This window comes from Phyllobates terribilis, unplaced genomic scaffold (genome assembly GCF_046119375.1).
Source record: "Phyllobates terribilis strain yellow unplaced genomic scaffold, ASM4611937v1 Scaffold_4__5_contigs__length_816908805, whole genome shotgun sequence".
Lineage (NCBI taxonomy): Eukaryota > Metazoa > Chordata > Amphibia > Anura > Dendrobatidae > Phyllobates > Phyllobates terribilis.
The window spans coordinates 774,594,947-774,621,236 of NW_027362764.1; the positions used below are offsets into that span (position 1 = coordinate 774,594,947).

A 26,290-nucleotide genomic window follows, 5' to 3' on the forward strand; every position below is an offset into this window, starting at 1 on the left:
ATGGGCTGGAGGAGCTGTGGTGATACTGATGAGCTGGAGGAGCTGTGATGATACTGATGGGCTGGAGGAGCTGTGGTGATACTGATGGGCTGGAGGAGCTGTGGTGATACTGATGGGCTGGAGGAGCTGTGGTGATACTGATGGGCAGGAGGAGCTGTGGTGATACTGATGGGCAGGAGGAGCTGTGATGACACTGATGGGCAGGAGGAGCTGTGGTGATACTGATGGGCTGGAGGAGCTGTGGTGATACTGATGAGCTGGAGGAGCTGTGATGATACTGATGGGCAGGAGGAGCTGTGGTGATACTGATGGGCAGGAGGAGCTGTGGTGATACTGATGGGCTGGAGGAGCTGTGGTGATACTGATGGGCAGGAGGAGCTGTGGTGATACTGATGGGCAGGAGGAGCTGAGGTGATACTGATGGGCAGGAGGAGCTGTGGTGATACTGATGGGCAGGAGGAGCTGTGGTGATACTGATGGGCAGGAGGAGCTGTGGTGATACTGATTGGCAGCAGGAGCTGTGGTGATACTGATGGGCAGGAGGAGCTGTGGTGATACTGATTGGCAGCAGGAGCTGTGGTGATACTGATGGGCTGGAGGAGCTGTGGTGATACTGATGGGCTGGAGGAGCTGTGGTGATACTGATAGGCAGGAGGAGCTGTGGTGATACTGATGGGCTGGAGGAGCTGTGGTGATACTGATGGGCTGGAGGAGCTGTGGTGATACTGATAGGCAGGAGGAGCTGTGGTGATACTGATGGGCAGGAGGAGCTGTGATGATACTGATGGGCTGGAGGAGCTGTGGTGATACTGATGGGCTGGAGGAGCTGTGATGATACTGATGGGCTGGAGGAGCTGTGATGATACTGATGGGCTGGAGGAGCTGTGGTGATACTGATGGGCTGGAGGAGCTGTGGTGATACTGATGGGCTGGAGGAGCTGAGATGATACTGATGGGCAGTAGGAGCTATGATGATACTGATGGGCTGGAGGAGCTGTGATGATACTGATGGGCAGGAGGAGCTGTGATGATACTTATGGGCTGGAGGAGCTGTGATGATACTGATGGGCTGGAGGAGCTGAGATGATACTGATGGGCAGGAGGAGCTGTGGTGATACTAATGGGCAGGAGGAGCTGAGGTGATACTGATAGGCAGGAGGAGCTGTGATGATACTGATGGGCAGGAGGAGCTGAGATGATACTGATGGGCTGGAGGAGATGTGATGATACTGATGGGCAGGAGGAGCTGAGATGATACTGATGGGCTGGAGGAGCTGAGATGATACTGATGGGCAGGAGAAGCTGTGATGATACTGATGGGCTGGAGGAGCTGTGGTGATACTGATGGGCAGGAGGAGCTGTGATGATACTGATGGGCTGGAGGAGCTGTGGTGATACTGATGGGCTGGAGGAGCTGTGGTGATACTGATGGGCAGGAGGAGCTGTGATGATACTGATGGGCTGGAGGAGCTGTGATGATACTGATGGGCAGGAGGAGCTGTGATGATACTGATGGGCAGGAGGAGCTGTGGTGATACTAATGGGCAGGAGGAGCTGAGGTGATACTGATGGGCAGGAGGAGCTGTGATGATACTGATGGGCAGGAGGAGCTGAGATGATACTGATGGGCTGGAGGAGATGTGATGATACTGATGGGCAGGAGGAGCTGAGATGATACTGATGGGCTGGAGGAGCTGAGATGATACTGATGGGCAGGAGAAGCTGTGATGATACTGATGGGCTGGAGGAGCTGTGGTGATACTGATGGGCAGGAGGAGCTGTGATGATACTGATGGGCTGGAGGAGCTGTGGTGATACTGATGGGCTGGAGGAGCTGTGGTGATACTGATGGGCAGGAGGAGCTGTGATGATACTGATGGGCTGGAGGAGCTGTGATGATACTGATGGGCAGGAGGAGCTGTGATGATACTGATGGGCAGGAGGAGCTGAGATGATACTGATGGGCTGGAGGAGATGTGATGATACTGATGGGCAGGAGGAGCTGAGATGATACTGATGGGCTGGGGGAGCTGAGATGATACTGATGGGCAGGAGGAGCTGTGGTGATACTGATGGGCAGGAGGAGCTGTGGTGATACTGATGGGCAGGAGCAGCTGTGGTGATACTGATGGGCAGGAGGAACTGTGATACTGATGGGCTGGAGGAGCTGTGGTGATACTGATGGGCAGGAGGAGCTGTGGTGATACTGATGGGCAGGAGGAGCTGAGATGATACTGATGGGCAGGACGAGCTGAGGTGATACTGATGGGCAGGAGGAGCTGTGATGATACTGATGGGCAGGAGGAGCTGAGATGATACTGATGGGCTGGAGGAGCTGTGGTGATACTGATGAGCAGGAGGAGCTGTGGTGATACTGATGGGCAGGAGGAGCTGAGATGATACTGATGGGCTGGAGGAGATGTGATGATACTTAGGTTGTCTATATAGTAGGATCCAGAATACTGAAGATAATATGTTATAAAGAAGCGATAACTTGCGACCTGAACATAAAATGCTGTTTGCGGTCAGTACTGCAGCACAGACAGCTGTATTCGGGATGTGCTACCCCAGAGTAATAATATATACCTGAATTTCAGGACCATCAAGGACAACTGCACAAGTAGGAAATCATTGCTTCCTGTGATTTACGTGGAGCTTTGTGGAGGCTGGAGACAGATTTTCCTTGATAATACTGCAATGTGAATGGCGGCACGTTCCCCGTCTCTATAATATTTCAATTACTTTCAATTCAATTTTAAATAAGTCACAAGCGGCCGTGAAACTATTGTATAAGTTGGGATTGTATCAGAACTTGTGCAAAAGCCACGAGATCATTTTCGACGTTCTTTTTCTTTAATGAAGTCGTCCTGTAATTTATGATAATTTCAGAGAGATTGGTAATCGCTGTGCGGCCGATCCTAATGTTGGTGAAAACTGATTAGAGTATTCCGCTCTCTGCAATGATGCTTTGTACTGTATATATCTATTCTCTGTCATTTTTTAGGGTTTCTGTTTGCAGTCACTGAATGGGAATGGTCATTGACTTCCAGAATAAGCTGTCCTGGAATAACGCTATTTCTGGCCATTAAATGACTTGTTGCCCGCAATTTTTTTTATTACTTTTCCCCTCTGCAGGCTCTGTCTCTAGTTTTCAGTTGTCTCTGAGCTAGTGTGGTTTCCCAATCTCCCATCTGTATATATTAGATCCCCAGCAGCTGCATGGAAGACATTATACAGCAGTACTGAGCAGTGTAGCTGTGAGTCCAGCTAGGGTGAGATAAAACATTTACTAAAAAGCAGCAGCACTGTCTGTCATTCACTCTGCGCGTCCCTCTCCATAGAATCCAGTGGACAGCTGTAATCTGACCTCTCAGTGAGCTGGCAGTCCTCTTGTTCCGACTAAGACCTCATTCAGACGTCCGTTTATCTGTGGTTTTCACGGATAGCCCTCGTACCTGAGATAGTTTATAGGGCCATTTATACGTCCGTGATTTTTCGCTAACCGTTCGGTCCACATAAAAGATGTCCGATTTTGATCCGAGAGTCAAATCAAAATCGGCAACACAACTATGGGTCCGTGGAAAAAAAAAAATCGATCTCGCTCGGATGACATCCGAGAGCAGTCCAATTTTCATGGACTGTCACAGGAAACAGTGGAGAAACATTTTTCCGTATGACAATCAGACCAAACTGATCAACGTCTGATCAGAATAATCGGTCTGTTTTTCTTGTACATGTAAAAATCAGATGTGTGAATGAACCCTAAAATGGATTTTAGAAGTTTTTCAGAGTCAATAAGTTCAGGAAGTCGGGGGGGGGGGGGGGGGAGAAGAAGTGACTCATGAGTGGAGGAAGAAGCAGATTTCTCTAAGATTTCTTACAAAGTTTCTTACATTCGCTTGTTTGATACAATGTCAGCGATGGAGTAAATAACACAGGTTCCTTTTAGTGAGGATTGTTGCAGTAAGCAGAGCGCACGATAAACGACTTATCTGCTGAAATGACGAGAACAGAACTTGTTTTTTTTGCTTCCTTTTGTTCTTCCCGTGACGGACAGTAAAGGGACGATTCTGTTCTGCGACTTTCCACCTGATATAAATAGATTGGTGCCGACTAAAATTAGCTGCGGACATGTCAAAAGAGAGCGACAATGTAATTACACCGTCTCCTCCCCCCCCGAAACCTTTGGACTTGGATGCAATATTATTATTATTAGGATAATTAATGATCTATCGGAGGACGGATTATTCCCGGTTGTGAGCCGTCATCTGTATAATGTATCCATTACACAGTGCCGCGGCTAATGAGGTTATTACAGGACAGGTCAGGAGCCGCGGGACAAAAAAAAAATAACACCTTTACTGTACAACGGGAAATGCAAAAGATAAAACATCCCATAATCCGGGCGAGGCTGCGGGTAACGGAACGTCACTGTCACCGGGAGCATCTTATTATCAGCGCTTCCTTCCAGTGGAATCACTCTGAATGCTGCAAAATATGTCCCATAAAGGTCCAGGATTCTGCCGCTTTACAATATAAAAGGACTCTGGATATTTGCAAAGAACAGGTGAAAGGGTATGCTAAACGGGAAATCATATCTACACCATTAATGGGATCCACAACTACATGGAGGACAGGAGGCAGCCTCTGCAACCAGGGGAGGCACACTCTGCAACCAGGGGAGGCACACTCTGCAACCGGGGGAGGCACACTCTGCAACCGGGGGAGGCACACTCTGCAACCGGGGGAGGCACACTCTGCAACCGGGGGAGGCACACTCTGCAACCGGGGGAGGCACACTCTGCAACCGGGGGAGGCTCACTCTGCAACCGGGGGAGGCACACTCTGCAACCGGGGGAGGCACACTCTGCAACCGGGGGAGGCACACTCTGCAACCGGGGGAGGCACACTCTGCAACCGGGGGAGGCACACTCTGCAACCGGGGGAGGCACACTCTGCAACCGGGGGAGGCACACTCTGCAACCGGGGGAGGCACACTCTGCAACCGGGGGAGGCACGCTCTGCAACCGGGGGAGGCACGCTCTGCAACCGGGGGAGGCACGCTCTGCAACCGGGGGAGGCACGCTCTGCAACCGGGGGAGGCACGCTCTGCAACCGGGGGAGGCACACTCTGCAACCGGGGGAGGCACACTCTGCAACCGGGGGAGGCACACTCTGCAACCGGGGGAGGCACACTCTGCAACCGGGGGAGGCACACTCTGCAACCGGGGGAGGCACACTCTGCAACCGGGGGAGGCACACTCTGCAACCAGGGGAGGCACACTCTGCAACCAGGGGAGGCACACTCTGCAACCAGGGGAGGCACACTCTGCAACCAGGGGAGGCACACTCTGCAACCAGGGGAGGCACACTCTGCAACCAGGGGAGGCACACTCTGCAACCAGGGGAGGCACACTCTGCAACCAGGGGAGGCACACTCTGCAACCAGGGGAGGCACACTCTGCAACCAGGGGAGGCACACTCTGCAACCAGGGGAGGCACACTCTGCAACCAGGGGAGGCACACTCTGCAACTAAGGGAGGCACACTCTGCAACCAAGGGAGGCACACTCTGCAACCAAGGGAGGCACACTCTGCAACCAAGGGAGGCACACTCTGCAACCAAGGGAGGCACACTCGGCAGCCAAGCGAGGCACACTCGGCAGCCAAGAGAGGCACACTCGGCAGCAAAGCGAGGCAGACTGTGCAACCATGGGAGGCAGCCGGCGCAACAGGGGGAGGTGCGCTCTGCAACCGGGGGAGGCGCGCTCTGCAACCGGGGGAGGCGCGCTCTGCAACCGGGGGAGGCGCGCTCTGCAACCGGGGGAGGCGCGCTCTGCAACCGGGGGAGGCGCGCTCTGCAACCGGGGGAGGCGCGCTCTGCAACCGGGGGAGGCGCGCTCTGCAACAGGGGGAGGCGCGCTCTGCAACAGGGGGAGGCGCACTCCGCAACCAAGGGAGGCGCACTCCGCAACCAAGGGAGGCGCACTCCGCAACCAAGGGAGGCGCACTCCGCAACCAAGGGAGGCAGCCTCTCTGCAAACAGGGGTAGCAGACTCTGCAATCAAGACTATGCAGCCTCTGCAACTAGGAGAGGCAGCCTCTGTAACCAAGGTAGGCAGCTTCTGCAATCAGGGGTGGCAGCTTCTGAAACCAGGTGTGGTAGCCTCTGCAATCAAGAGTATGTAGCTTCTGCATCAAGGGAGGCAGCCTCTGTAACCAAGGGAGGCAGCCTCTGTAACCAAAGGAGGCAGCCTCTGTAACCAAAGGAGGCAGCCTCTGCAACCAAGAGTATGTAGCTTCTGCATCAAGGGAGGCAGCCTCTGCAATCAAGAGTATGTAGCTTCTGCATCAAGGGAGGCAGCCTCTGTAACCAAGGGAGGCAGCCTCTGTAACCAAGGGAGGCAGCCTCTGTAACCAAGGGAGGCAGCCTCTGTAACCAAAGGAGGCAGCCTCTGTAACCAAGGGAGGCAGCCTCTGTAACCAAGGGAGGCAGCCTCTGTAACCAAGGGAGGCAGGTTCTGCAATCAGGCAGAGTATAAATGGAGAGGTGACTGCGATGTGCACGGAGAAGCGCATGTACTTGTCGATTTCTGTAACGTCCGTAAAGGTGAAGCGAGAGAACTGCGCACATATGTAGCCACCTCTGTATTAAATCACTGCCTGGATGTGATGACCCCACCAGGCTGATCTGCGGACCCCAGTACTATACATAAGTGCGGTTCCTGATCTGAATAGAAGCTTGGTGTATGGAAACCCTGCCCAAAGCCGGAGTTCCTCTATAGATCCCAGAGTAAAACTGGGGACAGGACTTAAACCTTCCTGCCTTACCAATGGCGGTGTATAAGGTGGGACCACATCTGCGAGACATTGTTGGCATATCCTTTGTCATCATCTTAAAGGGGTTGCTGAAGATTGCTTATGTTTCTCATTTTCTCCCAGAATCGGCGCCGCTCTTCTCCATGGTCTGAGTTTAGTATTCGGCTACAATAATTGGAATACACACACCATGGACAAGAATGGGCCTGTTCATGGAAAAAAATATAGACAATCCCATTAAGGTCGTCATAGTGGACCTATTCCATCGTGTTTTACCCTGAATTCATATCACTACTTGTCCCTTTAGTGAATGGCAGCTAGGACTTTCTGTGAACACTTTTCTATATGTAGTCGTCAACTGACTGCACATGGGGACATTCAGCTGAAGCTGCACAGGGGCACAACGGGTGTGGACTCCGGTGAGGGGGGACTGGTGGGTTAAAAGGAGCCAAAAACAAAGGAGCTCAGCAGTGCTCAGTATAGGAAGTTCAATCATCAACACTGCCCTAGCCCACCAGGGATGATGATATTTATCTCTTTACTACCCTAGCCCACCAGGGATGATGATATTTATCTCTTTACTACCCTAGCCCACCAGGGATTATATCATTTATCTCTTGACTGCCCTAGCCCACCAAGGATGATATTTATCTCTTTGCTACCCTAGCCCACTAGGGAAGTTATCATTTATCTCTTTACTGCCCTAGCCCACCCAAGATGTCATTTTTAATCCTTTCATTGCCTCAAGCCACCAGGAATATAATTAATCCCTTGGCGGCACTAGCCCACCAGGGATGTTATTATTAATCGAGTCAAGGACTAGTCCTAACTCCCTGACATTGCCAATGCGGGTGGTCAGGTAACGGCATGTGTGCGATTTGAATACAGGTACTAGTTGGCTCTTAGCTATAAGTATGTGAATCGCGTGATCGCTGCTCGCACCGGCAACGGGCAGCAATATAATAAGAAAGTAATAAATGATAGGACTCCGCCATGCTTTATTCAGATAGCAAGTAATACATTAAAATCAGGGGCAAGATACAGAAGCGTCCATCACTCAATCTCCAAGAAAACACTTGTGCCGACGTGGTAATTTTGGGGGTAATAACACAGTCGCCCCCATTGCTCTACTTTACTAGAGAGGAGTGAAATAACTTTCACTACTTCCCAAAAGGAGCGGCCAAAAATACTGTAAAAGGGACTATGGTGGGACCTGGTGAGCAGATTAAGACACCAACACATCTCATTGGTCCAAGAAGACATTAAAAGGGGTCTACGCTAAAAGCCAGAGACGTTGGCAGGCAGGTTTCCCACCCGAGTCCCCCCAGACTCATGCACACTTGGATTGGCTCAGCGTTCATGACTTCCCAATGGGGAGAGGGGAATAAGCGGCTGAAAGACCCCCTTGGAAACATCCAGCAGGAACAAATGAATGTACATGTTGAAGTCCAACATGCTTGATCTATCTTCAGAGGATATGAGCGCCTTCGTATAGTCTTCTGATCCCATCTAAATCAATCGGCTTGGCTGACCTAAATCTTATGTTTGGGCTCCTTTAGAAAACAGGGCGTTAGTCCGTAGAGATCATTGATGTACGATAGGTGTCTGAGAATGGGTGACGGAGCCACAATTATATCCTGGGTGCAAACACAAGACATGTCCGGAGATCTTCAACCACCGGCTCTGCTAGAAGGAGAGTTAGGAATCAGCGCCTTCCATCAATGCAGAACGGGAGGAGCGGAGCTCTTCACAATGTAGAGGCAGGTAGACGAGGAATCATTGGAAGTGGGGACGTGGAGGACGTCCGTGCTGCTCCGCAGTCCTGACCGTCCCGGCCCGGTCTCAGGGTCTCCTCCCAGTGCAGCTACACGGACAATCACCAGATTATTATCTCACATTCATACAGATGGGACCGGCCCCTGAGGTTCCCTCAAAAGTGAGTCTCACTGACAGTGTCAATGGCGCGTATGTGAACGCTGGGGAGGCAAAACCACGAGAGGGGCAGTTCTCGTCCGGAGTTATCATCTTGAAACTTTATGTCCAAGTAAAAATCACCAGTGTATAGAAACAGAAGAGAACCGAAGCAGACAGAATGTTCTGTAGGCTCCACCTGCAGAAGAGAGGAAATAATGCGTTACATACTGTATTATACCCCAGAGCTGCACTCACTATTCTGCTGGTGCAGTCACTGTGTACATACATTACATTACTGATCCTGAGTTACATCCTGTATTATACCCCAGAGCTGCACTCACTATTCTGCTGGTGCAGTCACTGTGCACATACATTACATTACTGATCCTGAGTTACCTCCTGTATTATACTCCAGAGCTGCACTCACTATTCTGCTGGTGCAGTCACTGTGTACATACATTACATTACTGATCCTGTACTGATCCTGAGTTACATCCTGTATTATACTCCAGAGCGGCACTCACTATTCTGCTGGTGCAGTCACTGTGCACATACATTACATTACTGATCCTGAGTTACATCCTGTATTATACCCCAGAGTTGCACTCACTATTCTGCTGGTGCAGTCACTGTGTACATACATTACATTACTGATCCTGAGTTACATCCTGTATTATACTCCAGAGCTGCACTCACTATTCTGCTGGTGCAGTCACTGTGTACATACATTACATTACTGATCCTGAGTTACATCCTGTATCATACTCCAGAGCTGCACTCACTATTCTGCTGGTGCAGTCACTGTGTACATACATTACATTACTGATCCTGAGTTACATCCTGTATTATACTCCAGAGCTGCACTCACTATTCTGCTGGTGCAGTCACTGTGTACATACATTACATTACTGATCCTGAGTTACATCCTGTATTATATCCCAGAGCTGCACTCACTATTCTGCTGGTGCAGTCACTGTGTACATACATTACATTACTTATCCTGAGTTACATCCTGTATTATACTCCAGAGCTGCACTCACTATTCTGCTGGTGCAGTCACTGTGTACATACATTACATTACTGATCCTGAGTTACATCCTGTATTATACTCCAGAGCTGCACTCACTATTCTGCTGGTGCAGTCACTGTGTACATACATTACATTACTGATCCTGAGTTACATCCTGTATTATACTCCAGAGCTGCACTCACTATTCTGCTGGTGCAGTCACTGTGTACATACATTACATTACTGATCCTGAGTTACATCCTGTATTATACTCCAGAGCTGCACTCACTATTCTGCTGGTGCAGTCACTGTGTACATACATTACATTACTGATCCTGAGTTACATCCTGTATCATACTCCAGAGCTGCACTCACTATTCTGCTGGTGCAGTCACTGTGTACATACATTACATTACTGATCCTGAGTTACATCCTGTATTATACTCCAGAGCTGCACTCACTATTCTGCTGGTGCAGTCACTGTGTACATACATTACATTACTGATCCTGAGTTACATCCTGTATTATACTCCAGAGCTGCACTCACTATTCTGCTGGTGCAGTCACTGTGTACATACATTACATTACTGATCCTGAGTTACATCCTGTATCATACTCCAGAGCTGCACTCACTATTCTGCTGGTGCAGTCACTGTGTACATACATTACATTACTGATCCTGAGTTACATCCTGTATTATACTCCAGAGCTGCACTCACTATTCTGCTGGTGCAGTCACTGTGTACATACATTACATTACTTATCCTGAGTTACATCCTGTATTATACTCCAGAGCTGCACTCACTATTCTGCTGGTGCAGTCACTGTGTACATACATTACATTACTGATCCTGAGTTACATCCTGTATTATACTCCAGAGCTGCACTCACTATTCTGCTGGTGCAGTCACTGTGTACACACATTACATTACTGATCCTGAGTTACATCCTGTATTATATCCCAGAGCTGCACTCACTATTCTGCTGGTGCAGTCACTGTGTACATACATTACATTACTTATCCTGAGTTACATCCTGTATTATACTCCAGAGCTGCACTCACTATTCTGCTGGTGCAGTCACTGTGTACATACATTACATTACTGATCCTGAGTTACATCCTGTATTATACTCCAGAGCTGCACTCACTATTCTGCTGGTGCAGTCACTGTGTACATACATTACATTACTGATCCTGAGCTACATCCTGTATTATACTCCAGAGCTGCATTCACTATTCTGCTGGTGCAGTCACTGTGTACATACATTACATTACTGATCCTGAGTTACATCCTGTATTATACTCCAGAGCTGCACTCACTATTCTGCTGGTGCAGTCACTGTGTACATACATTACATTACTGATCCTGAGTTACCTCCTGTATTATACTCCAGAGCTGCACTCACTATTCTGCTGGTGCAGTCACTGTGTACATACATTACATTACTGATCCTGAGTTACATCCTGTATTATACTCCAGAGCTGCACTCACTATTCTGCTGGTGCAGTCACTGTGTACATACATTACATTACTGATCCTGAGTTACATCCTGTATTATACTCCAGAGCTGCACTCACTATTCTGCTGGTGCAGTCACTGTGTACATACATTACATTACTGATCCTGTACTGATCCTGAGTTACATCCTGTATTATACTCCAGAGCTGCACTCACTATTCTGCTGGTGCAGTCACTGTGTACATACATTACATTACTGATCCTGAGTTACATCCTGTATTATACTCCAGAGCTGCACTCACTATTCTGCTGGTGCAGTCACTGTGTACATACATTACATTACTGATCCTGAGTTACATCCTGTATCATACTCCAGAGCTGCACTCACTATTCTGCTGGTGCAGTCACTGTGTACATACATTACATTACTGATCCTGAGTTACATCCTGTATTATACTCCAGAGCTGCACTCACTATTCTGCTGGTGCAGTCACTGTGTACATACATTACATTACTGATCCTGAGTTACATCCTGTATTATATCCCAGAGCTGCACTCACTATTCTGCTGGTGCAGTCACTGTGTACATACATTACATTACTTATCCTGAGTTACATCCTGTATTATACTCCAGAGCTGCACTCACTATTCTGCTGGTGCAGTCACTGTGTACATACATTACATTACTGATCCTGAGTTACATCCTGTATTATACTCCAGAGCTGCACTCACTATTCTGCTGGTGCAGTCACTGTGTACACACATTACATTACTGATCCTGAGTTACATCCTGTATTATATCCCAGAGCTGCACTCACTATTCTGCTGGTGCAGTCACTGTGTACATACATTACATTACTTATCCTGAGTTACATCCTGTATTATACTCCAGAGCTGCACTCACTATTCTGCTGGTGCAGTCACTGTGTACATACATTACATTACTGATCCTGAGTTACATCCTGTATTATACTCCAGAGCTGCACTCACTATTCTGCTGGTGCAGTCACTGTGTACATACATTACATTACTGATCCTGAGCTACATCCTGTATTATACTCCAGAGCTGCATTCACTATTCTGCTGGTGCAGTCACTGTGTACATACATTACATTACTGATCCTGAGTTACATCCTGTATTATACTCCAGAGCTGCACTCACTATTCTGCTGGTGCAGTCACTGTGTACATACATTACATTACTGATCCTGAGTTACCTCCTGTATTATACTCCAGAGCTGCACTCACTATTCTGCTGGTGCAGTCACTGTGTACATACATTACATTACTGATCCTGAGTTACATCCTGTATTATACTCCAGAGCTGCACTCACTATTCTGCTGGTGCAGTCACTGTGTACATACATTACATTACTGATCCTGAGTTACATCCTGTATCATACTCCAGAGCTGCACTCACTATTCTGCTGGTGCAGTCACTGTGTACATACATTACATTACTGATCCTGAGTTACATCCTGTATTATACTCCAGAGCTGCACTCACTATTCTGCTGGTGCAGTCACTGTGTACATACATTACATTACTTATCCTGAGTTACATCCTGTATTATACTCCAGAGCTGCACTCACTATTCTGCTGGTGCAGTCACTGTGTACATACATTACATTACTGATCCTGAGTTACATCCTGTATTATACTCCAGAGCTGCACTCACTATTCTGCTGGTGCAGTCACTGTGTACACACATTACATTACTGATCCTGAGTTACATCCTGTATTATATCCCAGAGCTGCACTCACTATTCTGCTGGTGCAGTCACTGTGTACATACATTACATTACTTATCCTGAGTTACATCCTGTATTATACTCCAGAGCTGCACTCACTATTCTGCTGGTGCAGTCACTGTGTACATACATTACATTACTGATCCTGAGTTACATCCTGTATTATACTCCAGAGCTGCACTCACTATTCTGCTGGTGCAGTCACTGTGTACATACATTACATTACTGATCCTGAGCTACATCCTGTATTATACTCCAGAGCTGCATTCACTATTCTGCTGGTGCAGTCACTGTGTACATACATTACATTACTGATCCTGAGTTACATCCTGTATTATACTCCAGAGCTGCACTCACTATTCTGCTGGTGCAGTCACTGTGTACATACATTACATTACTGATCCTGAGTTACCTCCTGTATTATACTCCAGAGCTGCACTCACTATTCTGCTGGTGCAGTCACTGTGTACATACATTACATTACTGATCCTGAGTTACATCCTGTATTATACTCCAGAGCTGCACTCACTATTCTGCTGGTGCAGTCACTGTGTACATACATTACATTACTGATCCTGAGTTACATCCTGTATTATACTCCAGAGCTGCACTCACTATTCTGCTGGTGCAGTCACTGTGTACATACATTACATTACTGATCCTGTACTGATCCTGAGTTACATCCTGTATTATACTCCAGAGCTGCACTCACTATTCTGCTGGTGCAGTCACTGTGTACATACATTACATTACTGATCCTGAGTTACATCCTGTATTATACTCCAGAGCTGCACTCACTATTCTGCTGGTGCAGTCACTGTGTACATACATTACATTACTGATCCTGAGTTACATCCTGTATCATACTCCAGAGCTGCACTCACTATTCTGCTGGTGCAGTCACTGTGTACATACATTACATTACTGATCCTGAGTTACATCCTGTATTATACTCCAGAGCTGCACTCACTATTCTGCTGGTGCAGTCACTGTGTACATACATTACATTACTGATCCTGAGTTACATCCTGTATTATATCCCAGAGCTGCACTCACTATTCTGCTGGTGCAGTCACTGTGTACATACATTACATTACTTATCCTGAGTTACATCCTGTATTATACTCCAGAGCTGCACTCACTATTCTGCTGGTGCAGTCACTGTGTACATACATTACATTACTGATCCTGAGTTACATCCTGTATTATACTCCAGAGCTGCACTCACTATTCTGCTGGTGCAGTCACTGTGTACACACATTACATTACTGATCCTGAGTTACATCCTGTATTATATCCCAGAGCTGCACTCACTATTCTGCTGGTGCAGTCACTGTGTACATACATTACATTACTTATCCTGAGTTACATCCTGTATTATACTCCAGAGCTGCACTCACTATTCTGCTGGTGCAGTCACTGTGTACATACATTACATTACTGATCCTGAGTTACATCCTGTATTATACTCCAGAGCTGCACTCACTATTCTGCTGGTGCAGTCACTGTGTACATACATTACATTACTGATCCTGAGCTACATCCTGTATTATACTCCAGAGCTGCATTCACTATTCTGCTGGTGCAGTCACTGTGTACATACATTACATTACTGATCCTGAGTTACATCCTGTATTATACTCCAGAGCTGCACTCACTATTCTGCTGGTGCAGTCACTGTGTACATACATTACATTACTGATCCTGAGTTACCTCCTGTATTATACTCCAGAGCTGCACTCACTATTCTGCTGGTGCAGTCACTGTGTACATACATTACATTACTGATCCTGAGTTACATCCTGTATTATACTCCAGAGCTGCACTCACTATTCTGCTGGTGCAGTCACTGTGTACATACATTACATTACTGATCCTGAGCTACATCCTGTATTATACTCCAGAGCTGCATTCACTATTCTGCTGGTGCAGTCACTGTGTACATACATTACATTACTGATCCTGAGTTACATCCTGTATTATACTCCAGAGCTGCATTCACTATTCTGCTGGTGCAGTCACTGTGTACATACATTACATTACTGATCCTGAGCTACATCCTGTATTATACTCCAGAGCTGCATTCACTATTCTGCTGGTGCAGTCACTGTGTACATACATTACATTACTGATCCTGAGTTACATCCTGTATTATACTCCAGAGCTGCACTCACTATTCTGCTGGTGGAGTCACTGTATACATACATTACATTACTGACCATGTACTGATCCTGAGTTACATCCTGTATTATACTCCAGAGCTGCACTCACTATTCTGCTGGTGGAGTCACTGTGTACATACATTACATTACTGACCATGTACTGATCCTGAGTTACATCCTGTATTATACTCCAGAGCTGCACTCACTATTCTGCTGGTGCAGTCACTGTGTACATACATTACATTACTGATCCTGTACTGATCCTGAGTTACATCCTGTATTATACTCCAGAGCTGCACTCACTATTCTGCTGGTGCAGTCACTGTGTACATACATTACATTACTGATCCTGTATTGATCCTGAGTTACATCCTGTATTATACTCCAGAGCTGCACTCACTATTCTGCTGGTGCAGTCACTGTGTACATACATTACATTACTGATCCTGAGTTATATCCTGTATTATACTCCAGAGCTGCACTCACTATTCTGCTGGTGCAGTCACTGTGTACATACATTACATAACTGATCCTGAGTTACATCCAGTATTATACCCCAGAGCTGCACTCACTATTCTGCTGGTGGAGTCACTGTGTACATACATTACATTACTGATCCTGTACTGATCCTGAGTTACATCCTGTATTATACTCCAGAGCTGCACTCACTATTCTGTTGGTGCAGTCACTGTGTACATACATTACTGATCCTGAGTTACATCCTGTATTATACTCCAGAGCTGCACTCACTATTCTGCTGGTGCAGTCACTGTGTACATACATTACATTACTGATCCTGAGTTATATCCTGTATTATACTCCAGAGCCGCACTCACTATTCTGCTGGTGCAGTCACTGTGTACATACATTACATAACTGATCCTGAGTTACATCCAGTATTATACCCCAGAGCTGCACTCACTATTCTGCTGGTGGAGTCACTGTGTACATACATTACATTACTGATCCTGTACTGATCCTGAGTTACATCCTGTATTATACTCCAGAGCTGCACTCACTATTCTGTTGGTGCAGTCACTGTGTACATACATTACTGATCCTGAGTTACATCCTGTATTATACTCCAGAGCTGCACTCACTATTCTGCTGGTGCAGTCACTGTGTACATACATTACATTACTGATCCTGAGTTACATCCTGTAGATCTTTTATTATAAAAATGAAAAACATAACAAAATTAATAACCAGAAAATAAACAATGTAATGAACTGGTCCAGCCGCTCCCTCTCTCCTCACACACATATTATACATATATACACAATAATAACTACCTACACTGTGACATCTGGTCCGGTTACCAAACAAATAATAACAATATAATAAATAATAACCGACAAATTATATACAAACTAATATATACATTCTTTTTTTTTATTTTTTTAAATAAATAAAATAAAATAAATACTAACTATACAAATATATACAAGACAAAACAAAACCCCCCACACTCGAGCCCACCAGTCCCTCCCCGGCACTGACCTGAGAGCTGGTCCTGCGCCTCATGCCTCAGTCCATGTCCAACGTCCATAGGCCAGATCAGGCAGTGCCAGATTTTCACCCAAATAACCAGTGTCCCACAAGATGAACCCACCTCCCCCCTTTTCCCTCCACCCAACCTAACACCTACACCCAAACCCATATATACAATATATACAGAAACAAACAATACAAAAACCACAACTGACAAAGCCCAAGTTCGGTGCCTGCAGCCCTACATCACTGTCTACTGATCAATAAAACAAAAATCTATGGTGTCAGCAGCAGCCCACCACCAGGAGAGGAGACGACCAGACTAGGGCACACTAAAAGAAAAGCCCCTCCAGAGGAGAGCGGCCCTCCGTGTACCCAGTCTCTCATACTCCAGAGAACGCACCTTCACCAGGTCACCGAGTATGGTCCTAAACACATCGTCCACTGGGAGGATTTTCCGCTGTGTCGATACTAAGCATCGTGCGTTCCACGTGTGATACCTAACCACTGCGCTAACTAGAAATAAGGTGCAGCGGTCCCGACCACCCAGGTCCCCGAATGCTCCATAGGCCCATTCCGCATAAGAGAGACCGGCCAGCCGGGCACAGCCAGTGGAGGCGCCCACCCTGTTGTACACCTCTGTGTTAAAGGGACAACGAAGCAGGAAGTGGTCTATGCTTTCCAGCATGGTACCACAATGCTCCCGAGGACAGTTCCTGTCCTCAGAGCTCCTACACTTCAGATTGTCCCTCACACACAGTTTCCCATGGAAGCAGCGCCAAGCCAAGTCCCAAACCTTCGAGGGGATCCTGATAGAATTCAAAAGATGCAGACCCACCCCAAGATCCCGACTTGGGCAATCCCTGAGCGCCAGAGGCCTCTGAAAATGGGTCAACAGAACCCTTTTGTCAAGGAGCTTCCTTGGCAGAGTCCTGACCTCCCACATTCCCAGACCCCACCGGCGAATTACCTTCAGAACCACGGTAGCGTAAGCCGGGAGATGTCCATGCGGTGTGCGGAGATCCTTCACTTGCCCTCCTGTCTCCCATTCCTGGAAGAAAGGCTGAAACCATCCCTTACAGGAGAATACCCACGGAGGAGCCCTCTCTTTCCAGAGGTTTGCAATATTGATCTTAATGAAGGTATTCACAAGGAATACCACAGGGTTGACCATACCCAACCCTCCTAGTCTCCTCGTACGGTAAGTAACCTCCCTCTTGACCAGGTTCAGTCTATTCCCCCATAACAGTTGAAAGAACAAACTGTAGACCCGAGTCCAGAGAGGCTCTGGCAAGATGCACACACTGCCCAGATAGATCAGCAAAGGGAGCAGGTAAGTTTTGATCAGGTTTACCCTTTCCCTTAGGGTCAAAGACCAACCCTTCCATTGGTTCACCTTCTGAGTGGCGATCTCTAGCCTGCTGTCCCAATTTTGTTTGGGGTAATCCCCCTGGCCAAATTCGATGCCAAGAACTTTTGCAGAGACTTTGGGTTCTGGAAGGGTGTCCGGGAGATCAAAACCAGGATCTCCTCCTCTCAGCCAGAGACTCTCACACTTATCCCGGTTGATCTTAGACCCGGATGCCTCCGAGTAGCGATTTACCTCTGACATCAGCCATTCTGCCTCCCCATCAGAGGAAACAAAAACGGTGACGTCATCGGCATACGCCACCACTCTCAGAGTGGCTTCCGGTGCTGCCCGGTCCATCCCGATCCCAGCTAACGGTCCACGCTCCACCCTCCTAAGAAGTGGGTCAATCGCAAACACGTACAGTAGCGGGCTCAAGGGACAACCCTGGCGAACACCACACCCAACCTCAAAGGAGCTGCCAATCCAACCGTTCACAAGCGGGAAACTCTCTGCCCCAGAGTACAAGGTCTTAAGCCAATCGACAAACCCCCCCGGCAGGCCATACCTCAGAAGGACAGACCAGAGGTACTCATGATTAACCCGATCAAACGCTTTTGCCTGGTCCAATGACAGCATGTACCCCTTCCAGTGGCCAGCCCTACCCTGCTCCACCGCCTCTCGGACACAGAGTACAGCACTAATTGTACTGCGGCCCGGAACAGAGCAATGCTGGGCCCCCGAAAGGAGCTGGGGTGCAAATTTCACCAGCCGATTAAACAGCACCTTTGCCAAAACCTTCCTGTCTGCATTGAGAAGCGCTATGGGACGCCAATTCTCAATGCAAGATGGGTCCTTACCCTTTGACAAGATGATCAGGGCAGACCTCCTCATTGACTTTGGCAGAGTGCCCGAGGAAAGACACTCATTGAATACCTCAGTCAAGAGGGGAACCAAGGCGTCCTTAAAGGTCTTATAGAATTCAGATGTTAAGCCATCCGGACTGGGAGATTTCTTCAGGGCAAGCCCTTCAATCGCCAACTTAACTTCCTCTTCCCTGATCATCTCTGTCAAAACGCCAAGAGAGGGGTCTACCCCTGGTTCGGGGACGGCTTCAGCCAGAAAAGCCGACATCTCATCCCAATCCAGATCCCTCTTCCCCAAGAGGTGCGAGTAGAAGGATCTGACGACCTCCAGGATCCCTGATCCGGATCTTTTCAGGGACCCCGCAGTGTCAACAAGTCCTGTAACAACTTTACTATTCACTGACATCTTGCAGTTTCTATAAGGGTCGGGCGAGCGGTACTTCCCGTAATCCCTCTCAAAAACCAAAGATGCGTGTCTATCATACTGACACCTCATTAGCAAAGATTTCACTCTGGAGATCTCCTCGCGGCTACCTCCAGTTGAGACAAGATGCTCGAATTTCCTCCTCAGGCCCTGATACAGGCGGTACCTGTCCAGGCTCCTGAGGCTCGAGAGCTGGCGGAAGAATCTCGCCACCCTTTTCTTGAACATCTCCCACCACTCTGACTTACTACTACAAAGATCCAGTAAGGGTACCTGGCTCTGAAGAAAATCCTCAAAGGACTGTCTTATCTCCGCTTCTTCCAAGAGAGACGAATTGAGCCTCCAAAAGCCTCTTCCCATCCGGGGGGTCTCTGTAACATTCAGGGAAAACAAAATCAAACAGTGATCGGAGAACTCCACCTCAACAACAGATACTGCTGAAGAGACGGCTTCCTCCTTTAAATAAAACCTGTCTATCCTGGACCTACAGTTACCTCTATGATAGGTGAACCCCTCGTGGCCTGCGGTGTGCCGGATGTGGACATCCACCAGGCGAGCCTCACTAGCTATACTATTAAGGGCGACGCTATCATAAGTCAGCTTGTCTCTGGAACCTCCTCTATCCCGGGGCCTCGTGACAGTGTTGAAGTCCCCTCCAAAGACGACCTGCCGACTCGTAAAAAGGTAGGGCTTGATCCTCCTAAAGAGACACTTCTGGTCCCACTTAGATTGGGGACCATAGATGTTAATGAGCCGAAGCTCTTGTCCCTTCATGAGGACATCTAATATCAGGCACCTCCCCATTTCTAACTCAATAACTCGTCGGCATTCTACCGGTGCGGTAAAAAGGACCGCCACTCCGCTATACGGCTCGGCCGCAAGAGACCAATAGGAGGGCCCGAGTCTCCACTCCCTCTTAGCTATAAACACCTCTGCCATATTTGGCAGCCTGGTCTCTTGCAAAAAGAAAATGTCAGCTTCAACCCGGCTGAGAAAATCAAAGGCCGCAAATCTAGCCATGTTTGACTTAATGCTGGCGACATTAATGGACGCCAGCGTCAACGGAGTGGGTACCGCCATCATTGGTGATTAAGTTAGACGGCTTTCCTCTTCCCACTCCCCTTATCCTCTGCCTCAGACGAGGAATCCTTCCCCCTCTTTAATGACATAGAGGTGTCCATTTCAGCATTTTTCCTTCTTTTCTCGTCCTCGTCTCCGGACTCTGGGCCAGTCCCTCCCCCCAAGGACCTTGCATCCCCAGGAGAAGGAGACTCGGCGCCCCCTGTAAGCTCCGCTGAAGCCGGAACCTCACCCTCAGCCTCCTCCTCAGAGGAAGAGATGTTATCAAGGGCTTGGAACCGGTTAGAAAGACCAACCAGAGGGGAGTCGGTTTTACCTTCCTTAGATACCTTGGTCAGAGCGGGAGAAGATGTTTTATCTCCCTTCTTTTTCTTCTTTTTGGTGCCGAGCTTACGCTTGTGCTCTAGCCACCGCTTACTATCCTCATCCATACTTTCATAATGGGAGGATTCTGAGGCAGAGGCGGTTTCCTCCCTGTGGATCCTCCTGACCTCCTCATCCAACTCATCATCCCTCGGGGCCTCAGCAGCAACACTGGCATCCAGAACAGGGGCTGCCCCGGTAGTCTGGGGCTCGCCCCGCTCCCTCTCCTGTCTGCGCTTGTCTAGACGCCTCAGCTGGGCAGGCGTCTTTTTATTGCTTTTCTTCCCTGGCCCCTCAGCTCCCCCACCCCTGCTAGTCCCCTCCCCAGCAGAATCGGCCTCACGGCTTACTCCCACCGGGGTCTCGACTGCATTAGCGAAGGAGCGAGGACAACGGCTGAATGGGTGACCTAACTCACCACACAGGTGGCACCTAATCTACACACAAGAGGCAGCAAGATGGCCGACACCCCCACACAACGCGCATTTCTGCACAGTGCAGTTTGCACTGAAGTGTGTGGGGTCGCCGCACCTGTGACAGAGCTTCGGTTGCCCCTGGTAGAAGACCAGGATACGATCCCTACCCAGGAAGGCAGACGATGGAATGTGGGCAACCGTACCACCTGAACGCTTAAGTTTTACCATAAACGTCCAGGCCCCTGACCAGATACCAAACTCGTCGCGGTTTTTCTTTGGCATCTCCACCACCTCTCCATACCGACCAAGCCACGTCATGATGTCATAGCAAGAAAGCGACTCGTTACGAGTCATCACGGTCACTTTCTTGATCTGGTTTTGGCGAGACACTGCCTGAACGGCAAAGTCTCGCCAGCCGGGCTCATTTTTTGCCAACTCATAATTCGCCCAGAAGAGCTTAAGCCCCTCCGGCCGAACAAAGCTGACATCAAACTCAGGCGTGGAATAGGGATGTATCAAGGCGTAGATGTCAATCGCCTTGAAGCCCATCCTCAGCAGGAGCTCTACAACTTTAGACTTTGGAGGACATGAATCACTGCCCCTCCACCGAAGACGGACCACATTCCTACGCACACTGCCTGGCCCGGCTGTTGGGAGGGACCACACTGTATCCCCCCCTTTTTGCTCTCGGAAGGCCCCGAGGCCATGCCTCTCTATCCAGAAGGATAGATCAACCTCTCGACCCTCTACCATTAGTGATCTCTCCCCCTTCTTTAGAGCCTCCAGAAGGCGCCGTTGCAACATGCCGTCCCTAAAGCCCGGAGACGAGGAGGATGCCCTATTTGCCCCGGAGGTGACACTGGCATAACTCTGGACAGGTATTGCCACCCCCGGGGGGGCAACGCGACCAGTGACCACATCAGCCCCAACAGCATCACCATTACCCACCTCCATCTCACCCTCCACCAAACCAGCAACCACACCACTAGACAATGAATTAGCCTCATTCACCTCCACCACCACATTCATTCCTGCTGGACCAGTAACAATGGCGGATGACATTTTGACCTCCGCATCAGGCACAAGGGGCTCAGTCACCTCCATAGAACTGGAGGCGACCTCACCCCCGGTCTTATGTGTGCCCTCCACATCATCGGTCGGTAATTTCCGCTGTTTGGCATTTGGTATAATGAGCCGCTGATCTTTAGCTGCTGTTAGGCGCCGCTGATCTTTAGCATCAGGATCTTCCGGACCAGCGACGCCAACACAAAATAGCACTTTCGTGGGAGGACCGGAACGCTCAGCCCCGACAGCCCCCTCACACTGCCGCCGCTTCTCAACTAAGTGATCAGCGGCAACAGCATTCAGAGGTGCCGAGGCTACCGGAGCTGCCCCCGACACCGGGCTGCTCCCCCCTCCCACTGAGGAGCGCACCACAGCATCGTGGCCTGATGGAACGCCCGCCGCCGGGCCGCCCTCACTGTCCAGCCTCTCGGCTGATGCACCTCCTGCTGAGTCCCCACTACTACAAGCAGAGACGGAGCTCTGCGCCTCACTACCGCGCTCTGTGATCTCCCCGCGCCTTTGCACCGGATCCACAGCAGAACCCGGGCTGGGCTGGGCAACGGGGCTTATACAGCGAGCTGAGCCTGCCACCGACTCAGGGGGTACAGGGAGGGGGCATATACGTATCTTACCGCTTCCTGCAGCTTTGGCTTGGTCTTCTTTGCCTTTTTGTGGCCCCCAGGTGCCTCTTCTGGTAGATCGTCACCAAAATGGAAGTTTTGGAGGCACACTGGGGACTCCAGGAGCTTAATCTCCGCCATTAGCGCCCCTCCCTGGCCGCTGCTGTCACTGTCCTCCCCAGAGCCAGCAGAACTGCGACCGGATGTCACTGTCGCCTGTCCTGCAGGGAGCTCGCTGCACGTGGCCTGCGGGTGACTTTGCAGGCTGCCAGGTGGGGCTTCCTGCTGGTCATCACTCTCATCATCCACCTGGCTCTCAGGCTGCAGCCCCATCTGCCTTTGCTCTCTGGTATCAGCCATTTCTCTGTAGCGGTCTTCATTTATTAGTTTTTCTTTGAAAGGACCACTCTGCTCCCTGATGGTGGCTTTCCTAAGTTCCAGGCGTTGAATTTCACTGCTCAGTCTTTTTACCTCGGCTTGGAGTTTTGCCTTCCTTGGTTTGGAGGCCCCCGCAGCTTTGGCGCTTGTGCAGCGCAGCTCCTCCCGGAGCCTCCTGATGAGCTTACTGGCATCTTCATACTCACGGAGGCGGATCATGACCCGGGAGGCATAGGTGGACACAGACTCCCGGGGTCCCTGCAGCACCCATTCCCCCTCAGGGAGGTCGGCCTCACCTCCGTGAGCACTCAGCTTTCCTCCAGAAGGAGCGCCATCTTGCACGCCGCTGTCAGGCTTTTCCTCCATGCTGGAAGCCTTGCGGCTTCTGGGGGTCTCCACAATCCTGGGGGGAGTAGGAGCCACATTGCTGCGACTCCTGGTGCAGAGTCTCACCCCCGAGTCCTCTGATGTGCAGGCCGGTTGCTGGTTTCTTCTGCCCCCCGCCGGCCTGGTTCGGGAAGCAGAAGCCTGGGACTTGGCTCCATCACTCATCCCAGAAACCCGCTCCCTCCCTGGGAAAGAGAGAAAGCAGGTCCCCAGGTGGAGAGGTGTTGGTTTCTCAGAGATCAGGAGCTCACATCAGGATCTGCAGCCACCACACCCGCAATCACCACACTGACTAGCAGCTGATCAGAGCTGCACTCACTATTCTGCTGGTGCAGTCACTGTGTACATACATTACATTACTGATCCTATATTCCTTCCATAAAAAAACGATAATATCAAGGTGACACATTTAAAGGGAATCTGTTTGTACGATCTTCCTTCTTAAGCTCTCTATATGGGCATGCTATCTTGATATCTATGATCCGATGTCTTATTCCAGAGAAAAGACAATTTTTTTAAAATATGCAAATGAGCTGTTAAGATCTATGGGCCGGACATAGATCTCTCTGAGAAGTCGCCTCCGGTACTTACTTTAAATGAAAGAAGGCGTTACCGGTGTCATACATGTAAATACTGACAGACTCCTCTCCTGAGCTCACTGCAGAGCTGTATGTGACTACAACTAACACAGTACAGCAGAGCGGAACCTTCTCTCATTACAAACACATCTGCAGCACTTCTCTTGTAGCGCTGTCTGCTCGGCTGTACTCCTCCCCCTCCCCCCCATGCACACTGCCTCCTGTGACATGGAAGCTGAAGAAGTGTTAGTTGTAGCAATCACACTCAGCACTGCAGTGAGATTAGGAGAGCAGACATAATTTTTTTTACATTTTCCTTTGATATCACGAAAGAATACTATTAAAAACTTTAAAGTTGTTGTCCAGTGAAAACAAGATTAAAACTTCTAAGTCGATGGGGGTCCGAATTTTAGGACCTGCACCATTCAGCAGAGTGGGGAATCCCTGTAATCTTTTTTTGCCAGCTGTATAGAGAATGAATGGAACCGGTAGTTGGTGTCCCACCTGCGACTCAATTTTCTAATGGGGGTAAAAGTAATGTGAGAGGTGATAACTCGTTTTCAAAGGACCAACCCTTTAAAACTTCCAAGCCCTTTCTAGTCTTCTTCCTCTCTAAAGAGACAATTTGCATTTTTAATTTCCGAGACGAGTATGTATGGCCTATAAATCTCCTCATTCTGACATGCCAGGCTTGGCTTGTCACTCTCTACAAGGAGAAACGTTACCTTTTAGACCTCAGTCCATTGCTTCTCACCTAGCCAAATCAGATCTCATACTTTGCACTGATGAGGGGCAGCACCCTGAAACACGCGTCTGCAAATTGAGAATCTGGATTGGCTTTTATCCTAAGTGATATTGCAAGGCTTGTTAAAGAGCTGATACTGACTTTTAGGATAGCTTCTTCTGATAGATGGCGCTAGAGTTCTAGTCCTCTTTCGCTCTGAAGAGACAATTTAAATATACAAATTGTCTCTTCAGAGAGGAAGAGGACTAGAACTCTAGCGCCATCTATCAGAAGAAGCTATCCTAAAAGTCAATATCGACTGTTTAAGGAGCCTTGCAATATGACTTAGGATAAAAGCCAAACCAGATTCTCAATTTTCAGACACGTGTTTTGGTGTGTTGCCCCTCATCAGTGCAAAGTATGAGATCTGATATGGCTAGGTGAGAGGCTTTGGACTGTGGTCTAAGTGGTAACGTTTCTCCTTGTACAGAGTGACAAGCCAAGCCTGCCATGTCAGAGTGAGGAGACTTATAAGCCATGCATGCTCCTCTGGGAAATTAAATATGCAATTTCCAATAGGAGCATGAACGGTTTATAAGTCTCCTCACTCTGACATGCCAGGCTTGGCTTGTCAGTCTCTACAAGGAGAAATATTATCCCTTAGACCCCAAGCCCACATCTACTAAGAAATGCAAAAATGTGTCGCCATGAATTATCGGGTCTTGAACTTGTTAAAATTTGTTAGGAACACAAGTATAAATACTGTATGAAGCTGGAACACTTTTCGTCTGACCCCATATTAAAGTTTAGATAGTTTATATATTCCGAACCTCACGTTCCGGAACACATCAATGACCTTGGACAATACTCACGCAGCCAATAAAAAAGGTGCTGGAGCCGACGAATGTGACACTGTTCTTCAGGTCGTAGTTATGGACCCCGTTCTGGTAGTCTTGGTAAGGGATGACGGAAAGTGCAAACGGGCCCACCGCGCTGCTACTGCAATTGGTCAACTTGACTTCGAGGTGAATGGGATCGCCAACCCTACAGTCCACAATGATGTCACAGTCACATGGCTTCCCGTCCACCAAAACATCTGTAACACAAAAACATTGAAGGGTTAACATTTGTGACCCCCTATACACTAATGTAGTCCACCTCCATACCCTATCGCCAGTAAGGATTGCCTAGAGAGTACAGTTTTATTGTGTCCTTCCCCTATAAACTCGTTACAAGCCGGGGTAAAGCGAGTCCTAGTTTATCTTTAGGCTTAAAGGGGTTGTCCACTTATCGTGTTAGATCATTTGGGGGTCTCCTTCCAGGAGCCAGGAAGTGCATCCACGTAAATGATTGCTGACTTTAAGGGGTGCAGTGAAATGTGCAGTATGAAAGGGGTAACCGTAAAGTGGCCGCTTACCCCAAAGATAAACCCTGAT

The 26,290-nt window shown here is 48.7% G+C and overlaps 1 protein-coding gene across 5 annotated transcripts in view; it reads right to left on the reverse strand.

Moving 5' to 3' along the window:
• Positions 1–7,799: 7,799 nt before the first annotated feature.
• Positions 7,800–26,290, reverse strand: part of TRAPPC9 (trafficking protein particle complex subunit 9) — a 667,549-nt gene continuing 649,058 nt past the window's right edge. For all 5 annotated transcript variants that reach the window (XM_073679927.1, XM_073679930.1, XM_073679928.1 and 2 more), the window contains 2 exons: positions 25,727–25,950; positions 7,800–8,928 (listed from right to left, as the gene is read on the reverse strand). In XM_073679927.1, the coding sequence (XP_073536028.1) occupies positions 8,749–8,928; positions 25,727–25,950 (404 nt within the window). In that variant the 3' untranslated portion in view covers positions 7,800–8,748. The remainder of the gene's footprint in view (positions 8,929–25,726; positions 25,951–26,290) is intronic.